The sequence below is a fragment of the Coturnix japonica genome, chromosome 6, assembly GCF_054131305.1.
Source record: "Coturnix japonica strain WE chromosome 6, WE-NBRP24, whole genome shotgun sequence".
Taxonomy (NCBI): Eukaryota; Metazoa; Chordata; class Aves; order Galliformes; family Phasianidae; genus Coturnix; species Coturnix japonica.
The window spans coordinates 1,737,903-1,762,399 of NC_140668.1; the positions used below are offsets into that span (position 1 = coordinate 1,737,903).

Sequence of the window (24,497 nt, forward strand, 5' to 3'; positions counted from 1 at the left end):
GTCCGAGAGAAGAAGGAGGGCACTCCAGCCTGGGAACGAGATTATATAGAGTCCTGGTCCCATGACTTATCATTACCCCTGTTGTTCTCTGGGATATGTAGTCTTCTTCTGTGGACTGCACATTCAATAGAAGTATCCATACTTTACATGATGTTATGATGTGGAATACTGATAGCAAAATTACAAAATTACAAAACCATGACACAATGATGACAAGGAGGTGTGGGGAACAACCACTACTGATGTTTCAGAGAACAAAAATCGTACAGGGACTGCCCTCCTCCTGCCCTCGTGTCCCCAGGAGAAACCAACACCGTTTATATAACAGTGCAAGTGGAGGAGTTCATTGTGGAGTGACGTTTCTTGGCACCCATTCAGGGCCAGCTTTACTGATGTCAGACTAACAGCAGCAACACGTTGTTCAGCACAAGTCCCCGAGTTCCTGGAACATGCTGCAAGGTCCAGGAAGGAAGATATTACTGCCCGGATAAGATCAGGCTCACAGTGCAGGCAAGTGGCTCTTGGCAGGAGTCTGACTGCTATTGTTTTCACTTTTGATTTCTACCTTCGTCAGCAGAGCTTTTATTTTCTTCAGGGAAGATTCTACTACTGGAAGAAATGTCACAGTTTCTGTAGTTGCTGTAAAAATCACTGTAAATAAATAAATAAATAAATAAATCCTTAAAAGAGTATTAGAGGCAAGTGTGGGATTTTCAAGGCAAACACCTGACTCATTACCTTCTGCCACATGTAGTTAAACTAAACCTGGTACAAGTTTCCCCTCATTGACTGGACAGCAATTGAGACTGAAGAACCCTCTTCCACTCAAAGAAAACTTATGGACTTTCATGGTTCTAATCACTAAGCAGAACACACAGCTGGAAGGTAGGAATGAAAATACAATTACTAAAAATTAGCCAAGTTGCATACAGTGCTGCCAGACATGAAGGCAGGGCTGCTATGTCTGGCTCCATGGCTCACACTTCCTTTGGTTGTCACTGTCACTCCTTAAACCCACAGCCTGAAGGATGCGAAAGAGGCAGATGTGTTCAGAAATACTACAGACCAAATAAACCTTGCAAGCATAAACCATGTAGTTACAGTGGCATTACTCCCATTTGGAGTTTGAGTCTCTTCTGAGAGGCTTTCATTGTGTTGAGAAGTGCCTTCAAGGTCATTCAGTTCCTAAAGGAACATGACAAAATACCAAGCCATGAACTGTCAGCCATGGAATCAACTAAATCACCTCTCAGCAAGGCATTGAGAACACCAGCCAGGTATTTAGGATCATTTTACCTGCAGAGTAAAATTCTCAGTGGAGAACAGCTTCACCCATCAGAAGCTAATAGGTGGAAAAGCATCTATTCACACATACAGAACTGGTATGTTTGTTGGGAAGGTAGTATACTGATGGAATCGTACTAGATACATCACACTACCTGATGAGTCTCCACATCTAGCTCAGCATGTTTGATACTCACCAAGTCCAAGGCCTAAGGATAACAGGCTGTAGCTGATAGCAAGGGATGAGCTGGACAGAAAGCCTTCCTTATCAGACTAAGTCCTCAAAACAGAATCCACATTCCTTCAACCTATGGGTTGACCAACTAATGTTTGAAGAATTTTGCAGATGTGTGGACACGAAGGCTCTGCACACGGACTGCAATTAAGGAACTTGCTCTTTGACTACAAAGATGGCTTTTGTTTTGCTTCAAGCACACCAAATGAATTCAACACATCTTTTTATAAGCCAGCTCAGTCCTTTCACTGGAGACATCCTTTTCCAGTGTTAGCCAAGATTTGTCCCTTAACTCCAAGATGTCTTTTAAATAAACAAAAGGAGGAAGCGACCAACGTCAGGCAACACAGGAAACGTAGTGGATTATGACGATTACCTCCAATTCAGTGTTACTTCCTTTTGTCCTCAGCATCATCTTTCTCTGCCCTGCTCATTTTTGTAAAATCAGTTTGCTAATTTGCAAGGACGCATTGAATTTTACTCAGTTTCTTGTTATTTATCATACTCTTGATTTTGGCTCTTGGCAGGAAAAGCCGCTTTTCAAGAACACTGTGAACTGACACCTTATATGTATTTCAGTAGGACTCTCCATGTACTGAGGAACCATCTGACAGTCTTAAGACCAGCAGTCCGTACTGAGAGTACCTTCAAGCCTGAGAATTGTTCTTCGTTGAGTACTTTTTTCTTTCCTTCAGTGAGAGAAAGGACATCTTTTGCAGAAATTACCACTTATCTCCTAGGAAACACTTTCTTTTCTACATCCGTACAGAGTGGGAAACCACAGGAATCTTAGCAGCCAGCCAAATGGCACACAGCAACTGGCACAGCCCTGTCCAAAACAATAACGGCTTGTGGTTCCCTTTTTCCTCTCCCAGACTTCTTCCAACATCTGAGAACGAAACTTCTCTCAAAATCAAGCTCTAATTAAGACCTAACAATCCACTGTAGAGTGTAACTTTATTAGGCTATGATTTCACCTTTGTAGTTTTTAGAAGGGTAGTGGGCCTTCTGTTTGATTTAAAGAACCCCTTTGTTACCAGTTCTTCTCTCTCCGATTTCTTCACCAGTGTAACCAGCACAGTCTTTGGTCAAATCCAGACCAAAACCAATGGCATCAAAACTGAAATAAAATCTGCTGTTGAAACAGAAAATTTGAATGCAATCCAAAAGTAAAAAATAATCTTAACATTGCTGCTGTCTACATGTTTAGGTAACCAAACTTCACAGCTGACAGTTTAAGCTGTCACACAGAACTTGGCTTCTGAGTAGTCTCCCTCCTGGCAGCACTGAATTGCAGTCTGAAATTCTAACCAGACCCGTAAGCAGACCATCCTTTGCCTACCTTGTTGAAGAAGAGTCAGTTCAACAATGCACAGCCTATCAACCTAATAGGGCTTTGTGCTGCCAGTTTTTGTCAGCAGTCTTTTCTGAAAGAGTCTGAAATCACCTTTCTCAGCTTCTCCAAGAATGCTCTAGCACCTACATCTATGTCAGCCTGTGAATAGAGATGCATTACCTTCTTTGAACTCTATGCCAGAGCCCCCTGTCCTGATACTGCTTGAGTTTCCCATTATTCATAGTGAAATTACACAGCATGAAATGTCCAAAGTAAATCCAACAAAAACATACTTAGTAAAATGTAGAAACTTTAATTTACAAGCGAAACTACAACATATTCATAATAAAAAAAAAAAACAACTGGTGACTAGACAAGTTACGCACAATTTGTAAAAACTGTTGAACATTGTTAAATAGGTCTGTACAACCAAAGACTTACAAAGTCCTTGTGCATTCTCTTCTTTTCAATGCACAACTGAACCTAAGGGTTCTGCTCGAATATTCCCTAAGTCAAGAGCTGAATCTGTCTCTTCATTGATCTCACCAATGACAGCACTGTAACAAAAAACAAGTTACCAATTGTTAAAATCCTCTGATGCAAACCTAGAAAGTGAAGACTTAGTTTTGTTTTTATTGCTTAAATTTAACTGTAGAGCTCTATCACTTAAATGCCAAATTCTCGTGGTAATCTCCCACCTCATTGTACCATTTCAGCAATCAGCTGACTCTACAGCTGTGCCTTTTCCACACTGATAAACCTTTGTCTATTCAGGTTTTCCTTGACATATAACATTTCATACCTCTCGTTATTCTAACTTCTGCTCATTGTGCATTTTCCTACTGCAGCCCTCTGAAATTCAAGGCATACCAGGTATTTACGCAATGACACAATGATGCCTGCTGTTCTATTGTTCTTCCTAGTAATCCCTAGTATTTCTCCTTCCTGATGCATCAGTATTTACGAAGAACTAGACAGAAACAGGACAGGACTGAGTTCAAAAGTAAGACATCTCCAGAAGGGTAGCAAGATTCCCATGATGATGAGCAGATCAGAATGCCAAGCGGCTTTCTCAGTTAACAGTGGATTACTGTGCTTTTATCAAGTCCAAATGTACTTGAATTTATAACTGTGTATGTTTACTGCCTTCCTGTGCCTGAAGTCTGCCTCTGATTTACACTTACAGATTGAGGCATAATCTGTATCAGAAGGAAAGATGCTCTTGTTTTTAATTTAGGAAGGAAAAAAGAAACAACAAAACCCACTAAAGATCATAAAAAATTGCACAACTTGCCAAAACTCCACTCATATGACCCATAAAGGGATCTATTTAATTCCTCATCCTAGGCTTACTGTATGGTGGAGTAATTAAGTTCACATGTTCATTTAGACTGAATAAACTGTATTGCTCTAAAGAAGCTTCATGAGCTATTCTGTGGGGCGGGGTGGCAGCCATATGTGGGGTGGAGGTGGGCTTATATGGGGCAGGGGGCCTTCTGTGGGGCAGGGGGAGCTTCTATGGGGTGGAGGGGTGGCCATATGTGGGGTGGGGGGAGTTATGGGGTGGGGGGGCATGTATGGGGCAGGGTGGCCTCCCCTCCGCTGCCGCTTCCCTCCCCCCATGCCCATTTAAGGCTGTCCACAGAAAAAGAAAGAAATAAAAAACTTGTGTCCTTTACTCCCGTTATCCCACATGATGTTCTGATGTGGAATAGCAACACCAACCAAATTACCAAACCACAACAGTTTGGAAGCAGATTTAAACTGGTAGAAGTTGGCAGTGTCTGCATTTCCATTCTCGTTCCCTTGCTGGACAGAGTTAGGGTGCCATGCATCCATTCCCCAGCCCTGGCTGTCTCCCAAACCATGAGAACAGCCTTTCCAAATTGTGAGAACAGCCTTTTCACAGAGCTGGAGTGGGTCCACGCTGAAGGACAAGACGCTTGCGGGCACGTAAGCTGAAGAACAGAATGCAGAGTCCACGGAAACTTGCCGCCCATCAACAATAAGAAAGAAGAATGGACTCCTGTTGTAGAAGATGGGAGAGTGAAACAGATGCCTCGGCTCAACAAAACACCAGTACGAGCTGGTTTGGACTACCCCCCACTAAAAGGTTGGAAGTTCACAGCGGGGTAGACTACTAGCCTTCATCCAATGACCACCGGAGACCCCCACCCCATTTTTAGGACGCATGTTCAAGAGAGTCGGACAATATGTTAATAATTTCTCAGAATTCCAGCCCATTTCTGTGAAACGTAATGAATATGTAAATGTTCTGTCTGTAAATATGTACCTAGAGCTTTTCTTGGAGTGCGAGTCCTCTTGGAGGAGGAGATATCCCCCTCGCATCTGGCGCCATGACGAGCATAGCTGCTTTATAAGCTTACGTGGGTTATAGAGTTTGATTCCGCACGTCACTCCCTTCACTAATTAAGAGGACAAAGAACTTCTGGCACAGAAAGATGCCCACCTGCAAGGCCCAAATGTCATGCTTCTTCCTTCCTCGCTCTGCTTGGTAAAACTCAGCGTGGGGCTCATTTGGAAGGAAGGTTTGGTGTTTGGATTTCTCGGGCAGTCGTCACCTAAAGCCTGGAGTGCCTGCGTCAACTGTGGCGGTGCAACTCCCGCACCCCACATTCTCCCCCTTCTCTCAGGCCTCTCGGTGCACCTCTTCTCCTCAGACAAGAAGTGGAGGCTCTCCTCTTCCCTCGCCCCTGCTCGCTTCTGGGTAGCACGGGGCAATGGATCGGAACATCAGGGGATGCCCCCGTTGCATCCGACTCCTGGCTTTGCGCCCCATTGCCCAGGAACAGCCTCTCCCGACAGGAAGGGCTGAGATGGCTGTGCTCGTGCGGCCCGGAGAAGGCTCTGGGGAGACCTGATGGCGGCCTTCTCGTCCTCGGAGGGAGCTCACACACGGAGGGACCGCGACTTCTTACGCGCCCTGACAGTGTCCCAGCAGCGGACTCGTCGCCCTGCGCACACCAAGTCGGTCATCGCCGCGTCCTTATGTACAGAGTGCAGGCCGAGGCGCTCGGCGGCTTCCATAGAAGGACGCAGTGTTTCCCGACGAGGGCCCTGGCACACGCCGCCCCGAGCAGCAGCGGACACCGGGCGGCACCGCCGGACCACACGAACGCACGGCAGGCACAGGCTCCGGCCCTGCACGGCCTCCTGCACGCCCCTCCCCTCCGCCCCTCCTATTGGCCAGCCCTTCCCCGTTCGGCCATCTGATTGGTTTTCACTGCTGCCTATTATTGGCGCGCCCTTCATCCGGGCGCGTGGAGGCGCGGTGGATGGGGGTGAGCGTCACGTGACCCGGGGCCGCGGCGGTGCGGGGCTGAGGGGAGTGAGTGGTTGCGGGGCTGGCGGTGCGTTACGGGGCGTGGGGGGTCCCGTAGGGCTGGGAAGGGACTGCGAGGCGTTCCGATGGAGCTGCGGGTGCCTGGACGTGTTTGGGGTCCGCGTGGGGCTGGGAGGGGGGCGGGGAAGCGGGGGGTCTCGTGAGGCCGGGGGAGCGCGGGGCTGTTATGCGGGGCTGTTATGCGGGGTATTCCCCTGAGACTCGGGAGAAGGGGCCGGGGGTCTCCGTGCCCGACGGGGCTGTTCTCCCCGCGATTCCCCCTCCTCCCTTTCGTTCTGCTCTTGCAGACCATGGCTGCCCCTCTGTCCCCCACGGTGGTGCTGGGCGAGGCCTCGGAGAGCGACTCGGAGCCGGAGCCGGGGGGGACCGCAGCCGGGACCCGTGCGGTGGGGCTGAAGGTTCCTGGGGAGGCGTCGGAGACTGAGGAGGAGGAGGAAGAGGACGGCGTGTCCCGAGTGCCACTGCCGGGGGTGTCCCGGGGGGGCACCTCACTGCTGCAGCAGCGGCTGGGGGCGGGAGAGGGGCGGCTGCGGGGTGCGATGGCTGAGGCGCTGGGACGCGGTTTCAGTGGGGCTGCGCGGCTGCTGGAAGGCCTCGGGGGACCCCTGGGCCAAGCTCAAGCTGGGGCAGCTGCTACCGCACACTGCCTGTGCCTGGTGCGCCGTGATCTGCGTGCTGTGGCTGCCACCGTAGCCACCGTCACCACCTGCCGCCTGACATCTGTGGGGTGCTGTGAGAGTGAGGACCCCGGTGGGGCAGTGCTGGCAGCCGTGGGGAGCTCCTGGCTTCGTTGTCGCTGTGTTACTGCCGGTAACCTCCAGCGCTGTGTCCGGTGGACTTGAGGGTTGTGGTTGTGTCATGGTTTTGTAATTTTGCTATCAGTATTCCACATCATAACATCATGTCAAGTATGGATACTTCTATTGAATGTGCAGTCCACAGAAGAAGACTACATATCCCAGAGAACAACAGGAGTAACAATAAGTCACGGGACCAGGACTCTATATAATCTCGTTCCCAGGCTGGAGTGCCCTCCTTCTTCTCTCGAACTTCTCGGAGAGTGGGAAGCGTTCCAGCCGTGTCGCCTAGAGTTCACAATAGGCCTCTCGGTTTTCGGAGATTCTCTCTCTCTGTTTCGTTCGATTTGTTAGCCTTAATTATATTATATTGTGTTATCTTGTATTTCGATATCATATTTAGTAAAATAAGTTTTTCCTCCTTAGATTGTCGCTGTTTTATCCCACTCCCCTTTTCCCCCTCCTTTCCGGGCCCCGGGGGGGGGCCCGCGGGGTGGCTTCCCCTGTCACGGGCATAGGTAAATCTAAGTAACCCGTGGCAGGTTGTCACTGATGGCGTTCTTATTGTCGCTGCCTTTCTGGCGCAGTGTCCCCTTGAGTTGATGCTGCCATCAGCAGCACCGCTACTGATCACTCAGTGTCTCAGCAGTGTTCCTGTGTCTCGTGGCCTGTGGAAACCTTGGCCTCACAGTAACGCTGTCACCGAATGGAAGCTCCTGACAATTGCTTGGTCCAGAATTCTGTGGTTTTTGCCTGTTCAGGGGATCTGTGGGTTGTGGCACTGAATAAAGCCCTTTGGAGGCGCAGCTGCAGCAAGGACGTGACTTTCACTAGGTGGGAGGCAGTGTGTTCACCCGTGGCACCGTGCTCCCAGTGGTCAGAGCAAGGTCCCTTTTGTTGCCCCCCATGTCCCCAAGCTGTGGTTGTGTCTTTTCCTGCCGTATGAATGTCCCCGGCACCTGACCACTGTCCCCAAGCTGTGGCTACATCCTGTCACCCTGAGTGCCCCTTGGCCATGTCCTCAGCCTGCTATTAGCTCTGTGTGCCCCTCTGAGAACTTAAACCAGGAACAGTGAGAAGCACACATGACACACAATGGAGCCACGTGGGTCTATCACACTGCATCCTGCCTGGGCTCTCACCCTCTGTGGGATACTAGAGATACACCCTGGGTGCTAGTGGGCTTGTGGCATCAAAATGCCTGGGGCGGGCCCAGTGAGGGTCCTGGGGACTCCTGGTGTCTCCAGGAGGGTCCCAGATGTCCCCAGGGACTGACCTGAGGGGTAGTGGAAAACCAGGATGAAGGTTCACTTTCCTCATTCCCCTGTGTTGTGGCAAAGGGAAGAGGTTTTATGAAGGGCATTGTGGTGTTAGATTCCTTTCGTAAGGATTCTAGACCTCAGTTCCCTTCCTGTGTCCAAACCAGAATGAAAAATGGTATTAAATGGTATTCATCTTTTGAGGAAGAACCTCTGAGCACTTGTAACTGTCAGTGTTTTGATATTCTAGATAAGCTGTTCCATGAGGAGTGCTGGGTGATGCTGACTGATACCATCAATTGTGAGTATGCTCCTACAGAGGCTTCCCTCTGTGGGAGTGAGGAAACAAAATGTGGCAATTCAATACTGTAGCGTTACTACGAGGTTATTAGAGTGTAGGATTCTATGAGGATGTTAACTCCTGTGTTTGTAAGTTCTGTCGTTTCGGATACAGCTACAATGCACACTCCTAAGGGGGAAGTAGGAATGTGTTTATTGATGTTAGGTACCTATACTGTACTTCAGTATATAAGGGTGATATAACAAGACTGGAGATGGCAGGATACGCTTGGTTATTTTCCACATAGAAGGACTGGGTTAAACAGTCACCTACAGTTCACTCTCCTGCTGTGTCATGAGGATGAGAGCAGACCCCATTGCCGTCTGACCTCTTCAAACCACAGAGGTAAGGATCCTCAGCACAGCTGAATCCGCTCGTAGTCCCAGACGCGTTCAAGAGTTTGCGTCTAAGAGATCCTGTGTGCACAAAGATAAAACCTTAGCAAAGCTAAGAAAGCTCAAACCAAGCTGTTAGTTGCTTGCTAAGGATCCATATGAGCGAGGTATCTTGATATCAAGTTAGAAAGGATCTCTGTGTAGGTGTGACCTCAAGAGGCATCCCTGCTCAAGGGGAGAGCTTGTCCTGCAGCCTGCTGCTGTGCAGGAGAGCTTAAGAGGTGCTTGTGCTGCTCTGTTTTGGTGGTAAGATGATTGACTCACTGTCGTACTTTGTTTTTAGGCACATGCTCAAGTGGCCCTCAGTTTTCGAGGCAGAAGTCCGCTGTCAGTTCTTTCAGCCTCCCAGTTTGAGTCAGTTTTGTGATCCTTAATCTGATTTAGCTAGGAGTGTTGCTCGCCGTCTTCCTATGCCAGGCTGAGGGAGGAAGGGGGGAGAAAGGAAGAAAGAAAGGCTGAGGAAGGAGAACACCATCACACTGGCTTTGCTGGGAAGGAAGGCTGGTAAGAGCAGTGCTGCTGATCTGAGTCCCAGCTGGTTTTTACCCCCAGGAAATGCCCTGCAGGTGGGCTTGTGAGGGTGGGGGTTGAGCAGGGATTGCTGCGTTCCCTCACACCTCTCCTGCTGTTTCTCTTGTCCCAGCAGGCTCCAGTTTAATATGAGCCTGCAGCAGAGCAGCAAGTAGCCACGGCACATCCATCTCGGGCAGGGGCTAAGGGAAACAGCCAAAAGAGGGCAAGGAGCAAGAGTGAGCGTTGCTGGACCCTGCACTGTGAGTACTATACCAGGACATGATGCTGGAGACGTACCAGTGCGTGGCCTTGCTGGGTGAGGGCTTTGCTACTGCTCCTTGTGGACCTGGAAGAGCTTTTCAGCCCTTCCTGGGGGTGGCCAAGAGCACCAGCAAGAAGGGATGGGGATTTTCTATTTTGCTTCAACTAATATGCCACAGGAAGACGACCACATTAACCCAGCTGTATTTGTTGTTGTTGTTTATCTACAGCATGAAGCATTTCACTTGGAAAGTCTCTGCTGCCACTCATCGTACAACAGACTTAAAGCACAGCACTTGGCACCTAGCAGTGCTGTGAAGGGTTGGAAAGGCAGCGCACCATTGTGCTGAGGGCCAAGAGACGGTTCAGACAACAGAAGCATTTGTCCACATTTCTGACATGAAGGCTGTCGCCTCCCGATCCGGCGACAAATCAAGGCTGCTGTGTGAAAGTACCGTGCCTCCGCACACGGGAACGGACGGGACTCACACACAGCGTGTAACACCAAATGTACCAGCTTAATGCCACGCCACAAACCTACCCAATGCCCAACAGGGGGTACCAGTCAATGCTGCTCATCAGCCATCAACCCCGGATGCTGGAGAAGGCAGACCATGTTGTAGTGCTGGAGCATGACACGATGGCTGAGATGGGGACACCCACCGAACTGAGGACCCGCGGTGGACCCTACAGCCGGCTGCTGCAGCACTGAGGACCACAGGGCAGCTGGAGTGGGATGCGATGGGACATGGGGAGCTGTGGCTGTCTCCGCTCCCCGCTGCAGGATGGGAAGAGTGGGATGCTCTGGGATTTGTATGGAATAAAGTGGAGATGTTTTGTAGAGGAGCAGGTTGGGATGTGGGGTGTGGGCAGCTCAGCCTCAGTGCATGGTTGGTTATGGAAGCTGGGTGTCTGCCCTCAGAATGTGGCTGTGGCAGCACTGTGGGTTATGGGGGGGAAGCACAGCTCAGCCCAATACTGGATGAACTTTCCAGTCATGTCTTCATGCCAAAGCGGTGCAGATAGCACAGGGAGTGCAAAGGGGAGGAGGAGAGCAGCAGTGTGAAATGGAGCAATGGGCAAAGAGTGTGGGGTGGGGGTAGGAGGGATGAGGGGAGGTCCCCTCATCCACCCCAAAACCAAGCACGGCACAGAGCAGAATGCAGGCAGGCTGAGCACAGAACAGCCCAACACTGTATTTCACAAGAAGCAGCACAGGCAAAGCATAACAGCATAGGAAGCAGAGGGAGATGTGAGAGGTAGAGGGGATGGGGCTGTGTTCATCACCGACCCCAAATGCTCGTGTGGCCAGTTGGCCCCTTGCAGGCTGAAGCACAGCACTCAGACGGTTTGGTTACTTCCTGTGTGAAGAAGAAGAGATGGTGTCCCATAGGGCCACGTCCACATCCCAACCCTCAGCTCCCTGCAGAGTCCCAGCCCAGCCCTGGTGCAGCACCACAAGGAGCACAAGGAGCACAGGGACCCCTTCCAACCCCCAGCCCCACACCGCAGCTGTGCTCGAGTTGCTGGTTCCACCTTCCTGGCCTGTAAGGTAAGAAGAGCCATTGTCTCAGCCCAGGTTGTAGGAGGGAGGCAAGGTTCTTTGATATACGTATACCTGGTGTGAGATTAAGAAACAACGGTTCAAACATTGGTCCGACCAGTTTATTACAAGACATTATCAGGGAGATGGGGAAGGGGAGGACGGACGCTATTATGGTGTAGGGTGATGGGGAAGGGAATGCAGTAAAAATATGAAATAGAAGCAGGGAGTCTCTGTAGGAAGCAAGAGGGAGATATTCACCACCATGGATCCATCGAGGTTTGTAGTTCAGTCATTGGTCTTCAGTAGTGGTGGGTCGTCAGGCGTTGTTCTGTTAATGGTGACCACGATGACAATTTCCAATGGTAGCACCAACTTATTTATATGTCCAAAGCGGTCAAGTCAGCTCTCTTTGGAGTGACAGCTCAAATCCAAAGTAGTTGAGTCAGCTCTCCTTGGAATGGAAGCTTCTGGCTCTGGGCTCTTAGCAGAAATTCCTTTGTTCCCATCTTCTGAGCCTTGCCAGCAGATAAGAGGGAGCAGGGATACCCATCCGCATCCTGTTTTTCACAGGGCACGATGGCTTCATTACCCAGTTTTCCCACACCAAGCTGGAGCTATTTAGTCCCGGGCCAGATCTTCCGCTCATAAACAGTCCTGAGCACTCTTCTGGAGGCAAACAGCTCTGAGGGAAGGTGCTTTCAAATATTCAAATACCCACAAAGTGATATTGATTGTCACACAGTAGCACCCATTACTTGCCACTTCAATAAATCATTGAGAGTCTTCTCACAGGAAACACCTCAGGAAGCAAGCTTGGAGCAAGAAAACAAGGAAGGACTCTCACAGCCATGAGCCCCAGCCCTGTTCTTGCTGTGGGGCATGGAGCAGCTCCGAACACCAGGAAGGTGAACCCTGGGAGAAAGCAGGGACCCCAATGCTGCCCTGGCACCGGGCAGAGGTGGGGGACATTGCTGCCCTCATCACTCACTGGGTGTCGCATTGTAGCCTTTCTCCTTCTTCCCTGCAGACAGAGAGATGCATCAGCACAGGTTCACATCACAGCCAGGCTGAGGGCTCCTGAGAGAGCCTCAAATCCCCCACAGCCCCCACTGTCCTCCTACACCCCTCCACTTTTACCTGCATGGCGTCTGTAGATGATGAATCCAACGCCAGCCATGATGGCAATGGCCACAACGGCGACAACCACCCCCACCACGTTGGGCACCAGGCTGGACTGTGACCGCTCTGGAGGAAGGCAGGGCTGTCAGCAGGGGAAGAGGCAGCCCAGAGCCCCCCAGCCCCACGTCCCCTCACTCACCCCATGAGTAGAGGCTGGGCTGGGGCAGGCTGGCGTGCTCCACGCAGCACTGGTACTTGTCCCCGTCCTTTGGCAGCGCGTCGATGGTGACTCAGGTGTGGTAGGTGCCGTAGCTGTTGGGCACGATGTCCCCCGAGTGGGTGTCCTGGCCCAGCACCACGCTGTCCTTCACCCAGCTGACGGTGATGGGCTGTGGGTAGAAGCCGTGAGCGTGGCAGGACAAGGTCAGGATCCCGTCGGCCTTCTTCCCCCACACTCACACCTCAGGTTGCTCTGAAGGTGGGCGGCAGTGAGGGCCGGGCTGAGCTCCCCACACTGAGCCCCCGCCCCACCTGCAGCCTCACACCGCAGCCTCCCCCTCACCTGTCCTCCCCAGCTCTGCCTTCCCGTTCTCTACATGTCTCCGCAGCCACTGCACACAGGTTTCCTCCAGGTAATGTTTCCGTCTCTCAGCATAACCAGGTTGTAGTGCACGAAGATTTTGCCATCCACGTACACCACTTCAAAGAACCAGGGCAGTCTGGGGCCAGGATCCGTCATCCCTGTTTCAAAGTACCGCATGGAGTGGAGCTCTGCAGGGTCGGAGCGCGGCGACCCCCCCTTTTTTATTAATTAGCAAGCTACTGCCTATAGAATAACAACACTACTTATATTAATAACATAACCATTATAACTCAATCAAGGCCTCGATTGACAATACTCTAGAAGTGAAAAAAGAGACAAGTCAAACACAGCATAACAACATTACTGTTAAACCTACTAAAAAGAACAAACACGTTTGCTCTGCAACCTAAGTTTCTGCAACCTGGAAATAAATCCACGAGGGTCCCATTGTGTTCACCTGTAACTAGTTAGGAAAAGTCTTCAACTTTCATATACTCTGATATATTGATTTTTAAAATTTGTGCAACAAATGCTTTTAGGATGCTCATAACCATGCCTTTGGGCTAATAATTGATCACTGAACTGTATGAAGTTGCATGTCAAATAGAACCAGTTCTAGAGGACAAATGTGCTGGAGTATCACTAGGGGCATTATTACTTACTGACCCTTGACATTCTTCAATGTATTTATTTTGTATTCCTTATTTTTGGAGATAACAAAATCCCACATATGGTCAACTATTTCTCGCCATTTGGCTACAGTGAACATCAGTGCCACCTCCTGAAGGTGTCCACTCATATGAGCCCATTTTACCGGCTCGGATATGCATTTAGGAGATATCTGCTCCGCTCTCTTAGAGAGAATGCATTTGAGCAGTTCCTCCACAGCTTCCCACAACATCGTGGATGGCAGAGAACGGGATGGTACCCTGATACCAGCTACCGCAACACTTACATGCTAGAGGAAGATGAACACATTTACCCAGCTGTATTTGTTGTTGTTTATCCACAGCATGAAGTATCTCACTTGGAAAGTCTCTGCTGCCACTCATCGTACAACAGACTTAAAGCACAGCACTTGGCACCTAGCAGAGCCATGAGGGGTTGGAAAGGCAGCGCACCATTGTGCTGAGGGCCAAGAGAGAAGGTTGAGACAATAGCAGCATTTGTCCACATTTCTGAAATGAACGCACTTCTAAAGTATTGCTTTCATGAAGAAAAATCCCTCAGTCTTCTGCAGACACTCTGGGCTCACACTTTGGAGTCCACTCCCTTCTTCCAGGCAGCAATGGTCTGGAAGAGGGATCAGGAGGGTCCCTTGGGAACGGTTAGTAGGATCTGGGGGGCGGGGGGGAGGGGTCAATTGGGTGAAGTCTGAGGTGGTCACAGGCTCTGAGGGGTTACGGGGGTCCCTGGGGAGGCGGACCCACAACGTCCTTTATGGGGCTCAGATGGGGTCGGGGGGGTCGGCAGGATCTCACCGTGCTGCGGGGCGGGGCGGGACCCGGCAGGAGTTCATAGCGACCGGCACAGCCCAACTCCAACAGCGCCAGGGGGAGGTGCAGCGGGCCGGGGGGGGGCAGCGCTATGGGGGGAGAAAGAGCAAAATAACACAGAGGAGAATCAGAGCCCCATAGAACAGTGCAGCCCCTCCAGGCCCCACAGAGGCCCCTCCACAGGCTCCACAGGCCCCACAGGTCCTCACAACCCCCACAGGGCCCACAGACCCGCCCCCTCCCCATTACAACCCTCCCTTCCCCATTACAGACCCCCCTCCAGCGCCCCCCCCCCCTTCATTATAGCCCCCATCCCCACCGATCCGCTCCAGCTCCATCCCGCAGCTCCGCCGGACGCTGATCCCGGAAGCGGAACCCTAACCCTAACCCCATCCTAACCCTACCCTAACCCTACCCTAACCCTACCATAACCCTACCCTAACCCTATCCCCCCCCCCCCCCCCCCATTGACCTGAATGCCGTTTCCCCGCAGAAAAAGGCGCTGCTGGCACTAAAGAAGCAGCAGAGTAACACCGGGCCCGGCAGTCAGGGGGGCATCAAGCGCTGTGAGTCGGGGTGGGGGGGCCCAAAGGGGAGGGGGGAAGCTTGGGGCCTAGCAAGGCCATAGGGATGCAGGGGGGGGGATGTGGTGGAGGGAAGTGTGGTTAATGTGGGGTTAATGTGGGGTTAATGGTATTTTGAGGGTGTTGGGGGGTTGGGGGTTGTTTTTATTTGGGGAGGGGTGAGGTTGTATCCCCCTCACTCCCCATAAACACACACACATTGCAGCCATGTCGGACCAACCCCCTGTGGACACTGCCACGGCCACGGAGCAGGCCAAGCTGCTGGTGAAATCCGGAGCCATCAGTGCCATCAAGGCTGAGACCAAGAACTCAGGCTTCAAACGGTCCTGCACACTTGGAGGGGAAGCTGAAGGTGAGGGGTGTGAAGGTGAACCCCTCCAAAAAGCCCCCCTAGAGCCGAAGTGCCCCCAGAGCCCCACACAGACCCACGGAGCTCACCCCAAATCTTACAGAAACATCCCTAAAACATCACGGTTCCACAAAAACTCCTCCAAAATGCCACAAATTCCATAAAAAATCCCAGATCTCACTAAGAATTCCAGAAAAATAGCCCCCAGAACGCCACAAATACAGCAGAAAGGCCCTAAAATGCCACAAAACACTCAAAAACTATCCAAATCCTCCCAAGCCACCTCATATCACCTCCATTTTGTCTTACATTCCCTTTATTTCCAGCCAGATCCCACCCCAAATAGCCTAACAACCCCTGAGCTTGCCCTAATCCTACCCAACCTCTCCATTTTTCTCAAACCCTCTCAAAATTCCCCCAGTTACCCCTCTTCCTTTACCTCTTTATTCTTTATACTCCTCCCAGGATCCTGAGAAGGGCCCAGCCCCCACCTTCCAGCCTTTCCAGCTCAGCATTTCAGCTGATGATGACACCCCTGAGGTACTGCGGGGGGCAGGGAGGCACAGTTATTAAAGGAGGTGGAGGGGGGGCAGGATCCCCAACATGGGGATCCCATTGTAACCTCCCACTCCCCTGCAGTCACGGCGACCCCAGAGAAAATCACTCTATGAGAGGTGAGTGCCACCCCCTCCCATTCTTTATTGCCCCCACCTCATTATTTGTGGTTCCTATCCTTTTATTTTCTTCTCCCCCTATATTTGAGCCCTCTCTCTTTGTTTATTTTGCTCCTCCCATTTTTTAACCCCAGTTTCGTCGACAGCCCGTGCAAGTGGGCAGGGCTAAAGGGCAGGGGGCGGGGCTAATGGGTGTGGGTGTGGTCATGGAGTCAATGGTGGGGGTGGGGGATGGGATTGGGTGTGGCTGGGGCAAAGCTAATGCGGGTGGGTGTGGTCATGGGTGGGCCCCGTTAATTGGGGAATGGGCTAAAGGGGATGGGATGGGCAGAGGGGCAGGGGGCGTGCAGAAAGCTGTGGGTGGGTCAGTGATGTGTGGGTGCATCTGTTGTGGGGTGGTGCTGAATGGGGTGGAAGCTGTGCTGACCTCACCCCCCCACAGCTGTGCCTTTGTCACCTACGAGAAGATGGAATCAGCTGACCAGGCCATGGCCGAGGTGGGTGCTGTGTGGGAGCTGTGGGCGGATACAAGGGCTGCTCCCAAGTGCTGACCCCTCTCCCAACCCCACAGCTGAACGGTGCCGTGGTGCAGGACATGCAGCTCCGTGTCAGCATCGCCCGCAAGCAGCCGCTGCTCGATGCCGCCACTGGGAAATCACTGTGGGGATCCCTGGGTGAGCTGGGGGGCTCTGGGGGGGCACAGGGACGGTGTGGGGGTGCCAGCAGTGCGGAGTGCCTGCCCCCATCCTGTGCCCCAACAGCCGTGAAGAACAGTGCCAAGGGCTCACACCGCGACAAGCGGGCGCAGGTGGTGTACAATGAGGACCTCTTTGGGGGGAATGAAGGTTTAGTGCACACAGCAGTGGTGTGGCAGGGTGACAATGGGACAGTGTGAGAACAGGGATGGGGGAACTGTGGGACACGGGGAGCTGCAATGGGGGAGGCTGAGTGGTGACCAGCTGCACACACCTGTAACTGAACTGCCAGCCTCACCTGGCTGTGGTGCTGAGCATGCTGGGCTGCCTGGCCCTGCTCTCAGCAGCACTGTGTCCTCCCTCCCAGCCCCCACAATTCCACTGATACAGTTATGTCTGATAGAGAGATTCTCACTGCATGGAATGTGCCACGGCCAATAGCAACTGAAAATAGCGAATAGCGTCCTCCAGCAGGGCCAGGGCTGCACTGTGCCCACAGCAGGGCTGGGATGGCTGCACTCTGAACTGAGACAAGCGAAGCGCACACGTGTTGGCTTCCAGAAATCATCAGCACAGCACCGCGCTCTGCCAGCAAACAGCACTGGAAGTCCAGAAAAAGGGAAAGGGGGGAATAACGCAGCTGCGGCGTGCAGCTCCCGCTTCTCACACTGCTGCTGCATCACTGCTGATAAGTGGAAAGCAGGGGGCACCCCCCATCCTTGGTGGCAAATTTGGTCCAAAACACCAGAATAATGCTGCTCCCTCCCACCCCCACACTGTCATTAAGTTATCTTAAAGGATTCAAGTCAAAAACAAAAGCATACACCAACAAAACTCAAGAGCTGGCAGAACTCCAAGCTAGACATAGGGACCACCCAAGAAATGGAAGCACTGAAGAAGCTTCCAGCTGCACCCAACGCTGAGCAAGGCCAAGGGAGGAGGAAGGAAGGAGCTTGAGGTTGAAGCCTTCGGAGCGTCACTGAATCAGGAGATCAATTGCCAGGCACTGCAGCACACAGATGGACGTCCTTCTGGGCTGTCACAGAACTGCTTTGTCCTCTTGCTGTTGAAAGGAGCCAACCAGGAGCAGGGAATGGATGCACAGGACCTCAACTCTGACCAGCAGGAAAACTCAGGACAATGGAATGTAGTCTGCCAATCTTTTACCAGTTCAGCTGTGCTTTAAGACTCATTGTGAAGCCTTTTAAAATATTTATTTATATATATATACTACAAGACTACTCAGATATACTATCAATCATCTCAGAAAGTTCAAGATGGAGTTCATCCACGTCCTTCTCCAGCTCCAAGTCATATTGTCCTTCCATTTCCTCTAAGAATTCCGAGATGAACTTTTCGAGGTCATCTTCTTCTACAGCCTTGGTGAGCAGGCTGACCTCCGGCAGGGCTGGAGCAGCAGTCTGGAAAGAAGGAAGCCAAAGTCAATGATTGCTCAGGAGATCCTTCCTCTGCAGCACTTCTCCTTCAGCGCTGCTGAGCCTTAACCCAACATGTGGGCCAAGGGGCTCCTGAAGGACGTTAACAGTAAGCCTGACCAGGACAGCACTGACACTTCCTCCCCTCCTTACCAAAGCTGCTATTTTAGCTTTTTTAGCTGGAGGCTCCTCTTCTTCAGTGCTTCTCAGAGGATTCACAGCTGCCACAGCAGAAGGAGAGATCTCAGCAGCCTTCCGCTTCCTTGCTCTCTTTATGGGGCTGCTGGCTTTGCCATCCCAAGGCTTCTCACACACGTTGCACTTGGCTTCCAGTTCCCCTGCTAAGATTTCTGAGATGAACTTTTCAAAGTCATCTTCTCCTACAGCCTTGGTGAGCAGGCTGACCTCCGGCAGGGCTGGAGCAGCAGTCTGGGAAGAAGGAAGACAAAGTCAATGATTGCTCAGGAGATCCTTCCTCTGCAGCGCTTCTCCTTCAGCACTGCTGAGCCTTAACCCAACATGGGGGCCAAGGGGCTCCTGAAGGACATTAACAGTAAGCCTGACCAGGACACCACTGACGCTTCCTCCCCTCCTTACCAAAGCTGCTATTTTAGCTTTTTTAGCTGGAGGCTCCTCTTCTTCAGTACTTCTCTGAGGATTCACAGCTGCCACAGCAGAGGGAGAGATCTCAGCAGCCTTCCTCTTCCTTGCTCGCTTTATGGGGCTGCTGGCTTTGCCATCCCAAGGCCTCTCACACACGTTGCCCTTGGCTACAGGAAGAAGAGAGAGCTGGTACAATTGTGCCTTGAGAGGAGTCCAGGTTGCCCTGTCATTCCCACAGCTCTTCTCCACAGTTAAATACATCTGGCCAGCAAAATTACATTCCTCTTTCCACAAATCTCAGCAGTATCTTCCACAGTAAGTGCTTCATACCAACAGTCCGACCAAAGGAACAAAGAAACTGCTCAGCTACACCATATTATAACCCAGACAAGGGAAACAGCCATACAGCAGGAGAAAGCAATACATGGTCCCTCTAGAGAAAGGAAAAAGCAGGAGCTACAGACAAGAGTGTGCAACCAGACGCTGTGCAAGCCACAACAGACCCACAAAATACATCCAGGGGTTTATCACACAGGTAAGTCTGCAGCTCAGTGCCACTGTCTGTCCCTTGTTCTCAAGCTGAAGTCTGGCTGGAAGGAACACAAGTGAACTAAGAAAATAAGCATTTCCCTTTCTAGCACTAAGCAAAGGCACGCACCCACCATGAGCACTCAGGTCCCTTTACTTCCGAGGACCACCTCACACTCAACACTCATTCATAGTTCTCTGCTCCTGAGGTTGGGCTGATGGTTTCCCTGGCAATGCTGGTGCCCACCGTGCTGAGATTTCACTTAGGCCTTTGCAAGCTGATAAGCTGACCATGAAGGGTGAATTCAGGACTGCTAAGCTCTGCACTTTTACCTTTGACTGTTTCTTCAGCAGCAGCCGGCACAGCAGCCACTTCCTTCTTCAGCTTCTTTGGTTGTCTCAGCTGCAGCTTCTCCTTTATTGTCCCGTCAAGGCTATTTGCTTGAGCTCTAGAATCTAGTGTACTCTGATCCCAGGGCTAAAAAGAAATAAAGTAAGTGCAAAATCAGAACAAACACCAGGGGGAGTGTATGAAGGAAATCACATTGGAGATATTGCAAAAACGGCTGCACCTGGAACAGTACATTCCTGTCACTTGGGTCACTGACCCTTTCATAAATGCCTGCATATAGCAAGATCCATGCTTTGCTGTGAAAACACTGTTTCAAATGTGTGCAATTAACAAAGCAAGCTCGTTTCAATCAGCACAGTATTGGAGTTGTTACCTACCACATTCTATTTGAGCAACAGAAAGTCATTCCTGTTCCCCTACACAACATCCACCCACAGTCTGATTTCCCTGAACATGAAGCCATCGTGGCCTTTTTGTATCCAGTGCTCCCACGTTAACCTCACATGTTGTACCTGGTGCCAGCAGGGTTACTGCCTCACTGCCAGATACAATCAGATCAATTCTGAGTTTGAGGAGTGCAAAGCTGTCTGGGAAAGCCATTGAAAGTATCAGGATTGTGAAACATGGCTGCAGCTCTTCACCAAAGGCAGGAAGGTAGGAATGCACTCATGATGGTGGCACATGGTGAGCAGTGAGACATGAGAACATGTGAAGAAATTGTGTCAATGTGTCCATCTTCAGAAGGGACTCACCTCTGCGGGTGCAGAGACAGCTTTGGGAGCAGCCCTACTCCATTCCACAGTCTTTTTCTCTTCTCTTCCAGCTGCTTTAAAACAAGGAAAAAGAAAATCATTTGGTCAACAGCTAGCATAGAAAGAAACCTGAGTGCCAGTGTTTCCTCCATGCGCTTATTTCCTCACATTCAATAACAAAGCACAGACAGAGGCGGCATCACGCAGTCCATACAGTATCCAAGCTCTTCCCTCCTTCACATGCTGTCTCATCACAAAGCCTTTCACCTCCCCAATGAATAACTCACCCCCCTGACCTTTCTGACAGAGGTTGGCCCCCTTGTTGAGGAGTCAATCCATGCTTTTCAAATACATTTACATATCTAACTAAGCAACACACGCCAAAGATGAAGGCAACCTTGGCATCAACACACAGAACACGCCACACCAAAAACATGGCAGAAAAAAAAATGTACAAGAGAAACTGAATTACAAAACCTCACAGCGAATGAATTTTCCAGAATGAAGCAGGCAGACACCATGGATTCAATGGAAAAACACATGGATGGACATCCTGGCACTTCCTGCCTTTGCATGTTGTAAGAAACAGCCCAGGCAATTCTAAGCAAACTCCATTTGCTTGACAGGGGAAGCACTTCGGCAGAGCAGACAGTGAAGCACCTCCTTACCTGCTGGCTTTGCGACCTGCTGCATCCGCAGGGCTTTCTCCTGCTTGATTTCTTCCAAAGTTTTAATATGAATTTCTTCCAATCTCTTGATTTTACGCCGTGGCTCTTCCAGTTTCACGTTACCCGGCCCAGGTGGAAGGAAAATTCTCTTGTTCTTGCATTTACCCTCAGCTCTCTTGTCAGTAAGAAGCTCTTCTACTTTTTGCTTCTCTTCCTCCAGTTATTTGTGTTTCCTTTCAGCCAGGGCTTCCGAGTAGGTTTTAATGTGAAGTGCAGGACAAGGCCTCACCCCGGAGCTGGGATCCTCCACCTTACAGCACCCTTCTGCCTGGGGGGCAGCTGGGGTTTCTCCTCGCTGATTCGCTCTCTCAAGACGGATCTCTTCCAGAGTCTTGACATGGATCTCCCCTGCTGGCTTGGCACCGTTCTCTGCCATCATCAAGAAAGGAGAAGCGTAATGATTAAATGAGAGTCCAACGAGAGCTTAAGTTTCCAGATTTGTCATAATATTACAGAATATACGTGTTCCCAACAACAACGCTCCTGAGAAAGAATAAGCAGAAAGCCTAGAGAATCTGTGCAGCAAACACCAATGACCATTTACCTCTCCTTGGTGCTCTGTCAATCTTGATCTTCTTCCCCAGCCTTTCTGCGAGGCTGTGTTTCAGCGGAAGGCCACTGACATCAGCTACAGAGAGAAAACAACAACATTCCTAAGATAATTCCTTTGGAGAAAGATTTTTACAAGTCAACCACAAACTTTGGTTTCTCCAAGTGTATGTTCTCAAATTCACCTTCCAGCTGCTACACTTGTGTGCCACTTGGAGTCATCACAGACCCACGACACACTTTCCTCCCTCCTGCTTCAGCAGTGCCCTCCCATTTATGTGGAGGCAGCCAAACAGCAGCTCACAAGCAGCCCTTACCTACAGAGGATTCCTGTTTTCCAGGTTTATCAGCAATATTCAGTCGAATCACAGGCACCTCCCCTAAAACAAAGAAAAACAAACTGCTTATTTGACAGAAACCAACAGAATTACTGACCTGTGAGCTCATTTCCCACCCAAAACAAAGACACCCAAAAGATACCACTTTGACAGCCCTGACAGAAAATAATATTGCAACTGTAATGCACTCAGGGTAAGTCCCAATTGTAATTTATCCATTCCACTTAGGAGCCACCAAATGCAAACAAAGGTACTCATCATTACCCTGCTTTGCAGACAGCGTCACAGTTCTGACCAGTGTCCGCACATTCTCCTTCTTCGGCACAGGAACAGTCTGAGATTGGAGCTGATGAGCAGGAGCTCCTGAAGGCCCTTCTGATCCAAGTGAACAAACAGACAGTGTTTACAACAGGAAAAAGAAAAGCCACTGCCAACAACAAAAACAAACCTGACAGAACCGTCACAAAGACCAAAGCGCATTTGTTACTCACTACTGTCCAATGTGCAACAACCACTGCACAGCTCTATTCCCCAACACAGTGCCAGCTATCTGAGTATTATCAGAAGGATAACAAAGTAGGGCATATGAACTCACCACTTTGTTGTTTGGTTTTATCCTTTTGTTTCTTCAGTCTGATTTCTTCAAGTGTTTTTATTCCAAAATTCAGACTGTTATCTGGGAACACAGAGCAGTGAATGAGACTGAAGGACAAAGGCACACGCTGAGGACCACAGCTCTGCAAACTGCCTCCTGCTCAGAAGCATGCAGAACAAACCCTGTCAGCTCTCCCTACAGCTAAGAGCACCATGGACCTGATGTCTGTCTGCTGCCCTCCTTTCATCCTTCTGGATATTAAAAGTAGGCTTTATCCCTTACTTTATCCCATCCACATGACATTAGATTCCTCTATCAGCAAATGTGGCTTTCACCACTGGTTGAAAAGATGCACATACAGGCACTTAAACTCCATGCTGTGGCCTTGTCGTGCTCTAATGCTGTAAACAAAGGAGTTTACCTTCCTAATCTGAAAGGCACATGAAGTTACGAGGTAGGAACAAGATCATGGAAATAGCTGAGTCCATTCAGCAACCCTATGTTCTGTTGTGTTTGTACAATAAATTGCTTTGGAGTTAATTGGCAAGTGCTTCTGATTAATCCTGGAATACCTTGTTTTGTATCAGCATTAGATTTCCTAATGGAAATGATCCGCAATCCATGATGGTTTTCTTTAGCTGGTTGCTGGACAGGTGTTTTTATTTCTTCTCCCTCCTTAGAAAGCTGGTCTGTACAAGGAAAGAAAAAATCAGCCTCTTTAGTTATGCGGTAGGAATTCAATCAGATTTCCCACATTTATGTAGCTCATACAATGACACTTCTGCCCACAGTTAATATTCTTAAGTACAAATGTAAGTGACTACAGATGGGTTCTTTATTTAAACAGCTACACTTACCTGGTAAACCCATAGAAGCAGCCTAAGTGAATAGAGTAACTACTAGAGAACCAGGAAATCAACCACACTCACCATCACCTTTGTCATCATCTGCAGAATTGATGACAACGGGAGGATGTGTCGGGCTTGGGACATTCTCTGAGTTTTCCACTTCCATCACTTCCATCGACTGTGGAGAGGGATCGGACTGCACGGAAAGCTTGCTCTGCTGCACTGTTATCTGAGCTGCCCTCGGATCGTCACCTGCAGACTCTGGTGGACTTGGCAGAGTAGCTACTGGAAGAAAAGGATCAATTTAAAACTTTGATCCTAACCTTACAACCACTGCACAAAGATGGCAGGCAAGGCTGAAAACCCACACAGATAAATGCTGAGTCTCCAGTTGCCCATCCAACTGGCTACTGGGTGAACAAGGAAATTCCCCCCTACACAACATTCACCCAGTAAAAGCTTAAATGCAGAAAAACAACCTGCAAGGCAAAGGCCACAAAAGCAAAGAGAAGCTGAGCATGCAAGAAAAAACTGAAATATCAGAAGCACACAAAGTTGAGCTGTGCTCCTATCTATCATCTTCCCAGCTTTCTTCTCTTCATTCAATCAGTCTCTCAGGAGCAGTTGTTTCAAAACATTGCCCTCCTCAACAGTGGTCAAACTCTAGTAACATCACCCTGACTCAGCACGGAGCCCCTGGGCTGCACGGCTGCAAGCCCTCCAATGGAGCCCCTCCTTCAACACCACGAGTGACAGCAGTGAGTAACCCCAACACATTTGTCTGACCGCTGCAGGTCTTCAAGCTCACCCACCTGGACAACCTCAGCAAAGACAGCGATCTTCCAAGCCTTGCAGTTCACTTCTCCTGTAGGCCGAACCAACACTGAATCCGTCAATTAAGAATAACGGGGTAGGAAGAATTTTCCTCCTCACTTTGC

At 50.2% G+C, this 24,497-nt stretch overlaps 3 protein-coding genes and 1 pseudogene across 21 annotated transcripts; 2 read left to right on the forward strand and 2 right to left on the reverse strand.

Annotated features, from left to right (window-relative positions):
- Positions 1-3,148: 3,148 nt before the first annotated feature.
- On the reverse strand, positions 3,149-6,143 carry LOC146760222 (uncharacterized). Its single transcript, XM_085550742.1, has 2 exons — positions 5,326-6,143; positions 3,149-4,881 (listed from the first exon to the last, which is right to left on the reverse strand). The coding sequence occupies exon 1, from the start codon at positions 6,126-6,128 to the stop codon at positions 5,766-5,768; it is 363 nt and encodes a 120-aa protein (XP_085406868.1). The 5' UTR covers positions 6,129-6,143; the 3' UTR covers positions 3,149-4,881; positions 5,326-5,765.
- LOC146760223 (uncharacterized) lies at positions 6,107-7,441 on the forward strand. 3 transcript variants are annotated; one of them, XM_085550740.1, is made up of 2 exons: positions 6,107-6,157; positions 6,507-7,441. In XM_085550740.1, exons 1-2 carry the CDS (start codon positions 6,152-6,154, stop codon positions 7,059-7,061), a joined length of 561 nt encoding a protein of 186 aa, XP_085406866.1. In that variant the 5' UTR covers positions 6,107-6,151; the 3' UTR covers positions 7,062-7,441. The 3 variants fall into 3 exon arrangements, with proteins under 3 accessions (XP_085406866.1, XP_085406867.1, XP_085406865.1); XM_085550741.1 differs by having other exon boundaries at positions 6,154-6,226; XM_085550739.1 differs by having other exon boundaries at positions 6,154-6,204.
- A 1,304-nt stretch (positions 7,442-8,745) lies between these two features.
- On the reverse strand, positions 8,746-14,959 carry LOC146760224 (superkiller complex protein 2-like). 16 transcript variants are annotated; one of them, XR_014947352.1, is made up of 11 exons: positions 14,848-14,959; positions 13,988-14,617; positions 13,012-13,190; positions 12,649-12,838; positions 12,468-12,575; positions 11,589-12,351; positions 11,321-11,402; positions 11,076-11,145; positions 10,326-10,562; positions 9,283-9,428; positions 8,746-9,031 (listed from the first exon to the last, which is right to left on the reverse strand). XR_014947352.1 is itself a non-coding variant. In XM_085550743.1 (3 exons), exons 1-3 carry the CDS (start codon positions 14,864-14,866, stop codon positions 14,056-14,058), a joined length of 228 nt encoding a protein of 75 aa, XP_085406869.1. In that variant the 5' UTR covers positions 14,867-14,959; the 3' UTR covers positions 13,281-14,055. The 16 variants fall into 16 exon arrangements, 1 of the variants encoding a protein (XP_085406869.1); XR_014947354.1 differs by having other exon boundaries at positions 9,275-9,428; XR_014947353.1 differs by having other exon boundaries at positions 8,746-9,428; positions 11,076-11,141.
- Positions 14,960-14,976: 17 nt separating this feature from the next.
- Positions 14,977-23,251, forward strand: LOC146760225 (negative elongation factor E-like; annotated as a pseudogene). Its single transcript, XR_014947364.1, has 6 exons — positions 14,977-15,094; positions 15,318-15,464; positions 15,927-16,001; positions 16,101-16,135; positions 16,578-16,632; positions 16,707-23,251. The product of XR_014947364.1 is annotated as a negative elongation factor E-like (transcript).
- Positions 23,252-24,497: the final 1,246 nt, after the last annotated feature.

What these genes read in the sequence shown, in the direction of transcription:
- LOC146760224 (XM_085550743.1), bottom strand. An exon ending in CCGCCCCGCCCCGCAGCACG is followed by an intron (nt 14,161 to 14,513) that starts GTGAGATCCTGC and finishes CTTGGCCCTCAG; the next exon opens with CACAATGGTGCGCTGCCTTT.
- LOC146760222 (XM_085550742.1), bottom strand. Translation starts at nt 6,128, where the DNA reads ATGAAGGGCGCGCCAATAATAGGCAGCAGTGAAAACCAATCAGATGGC.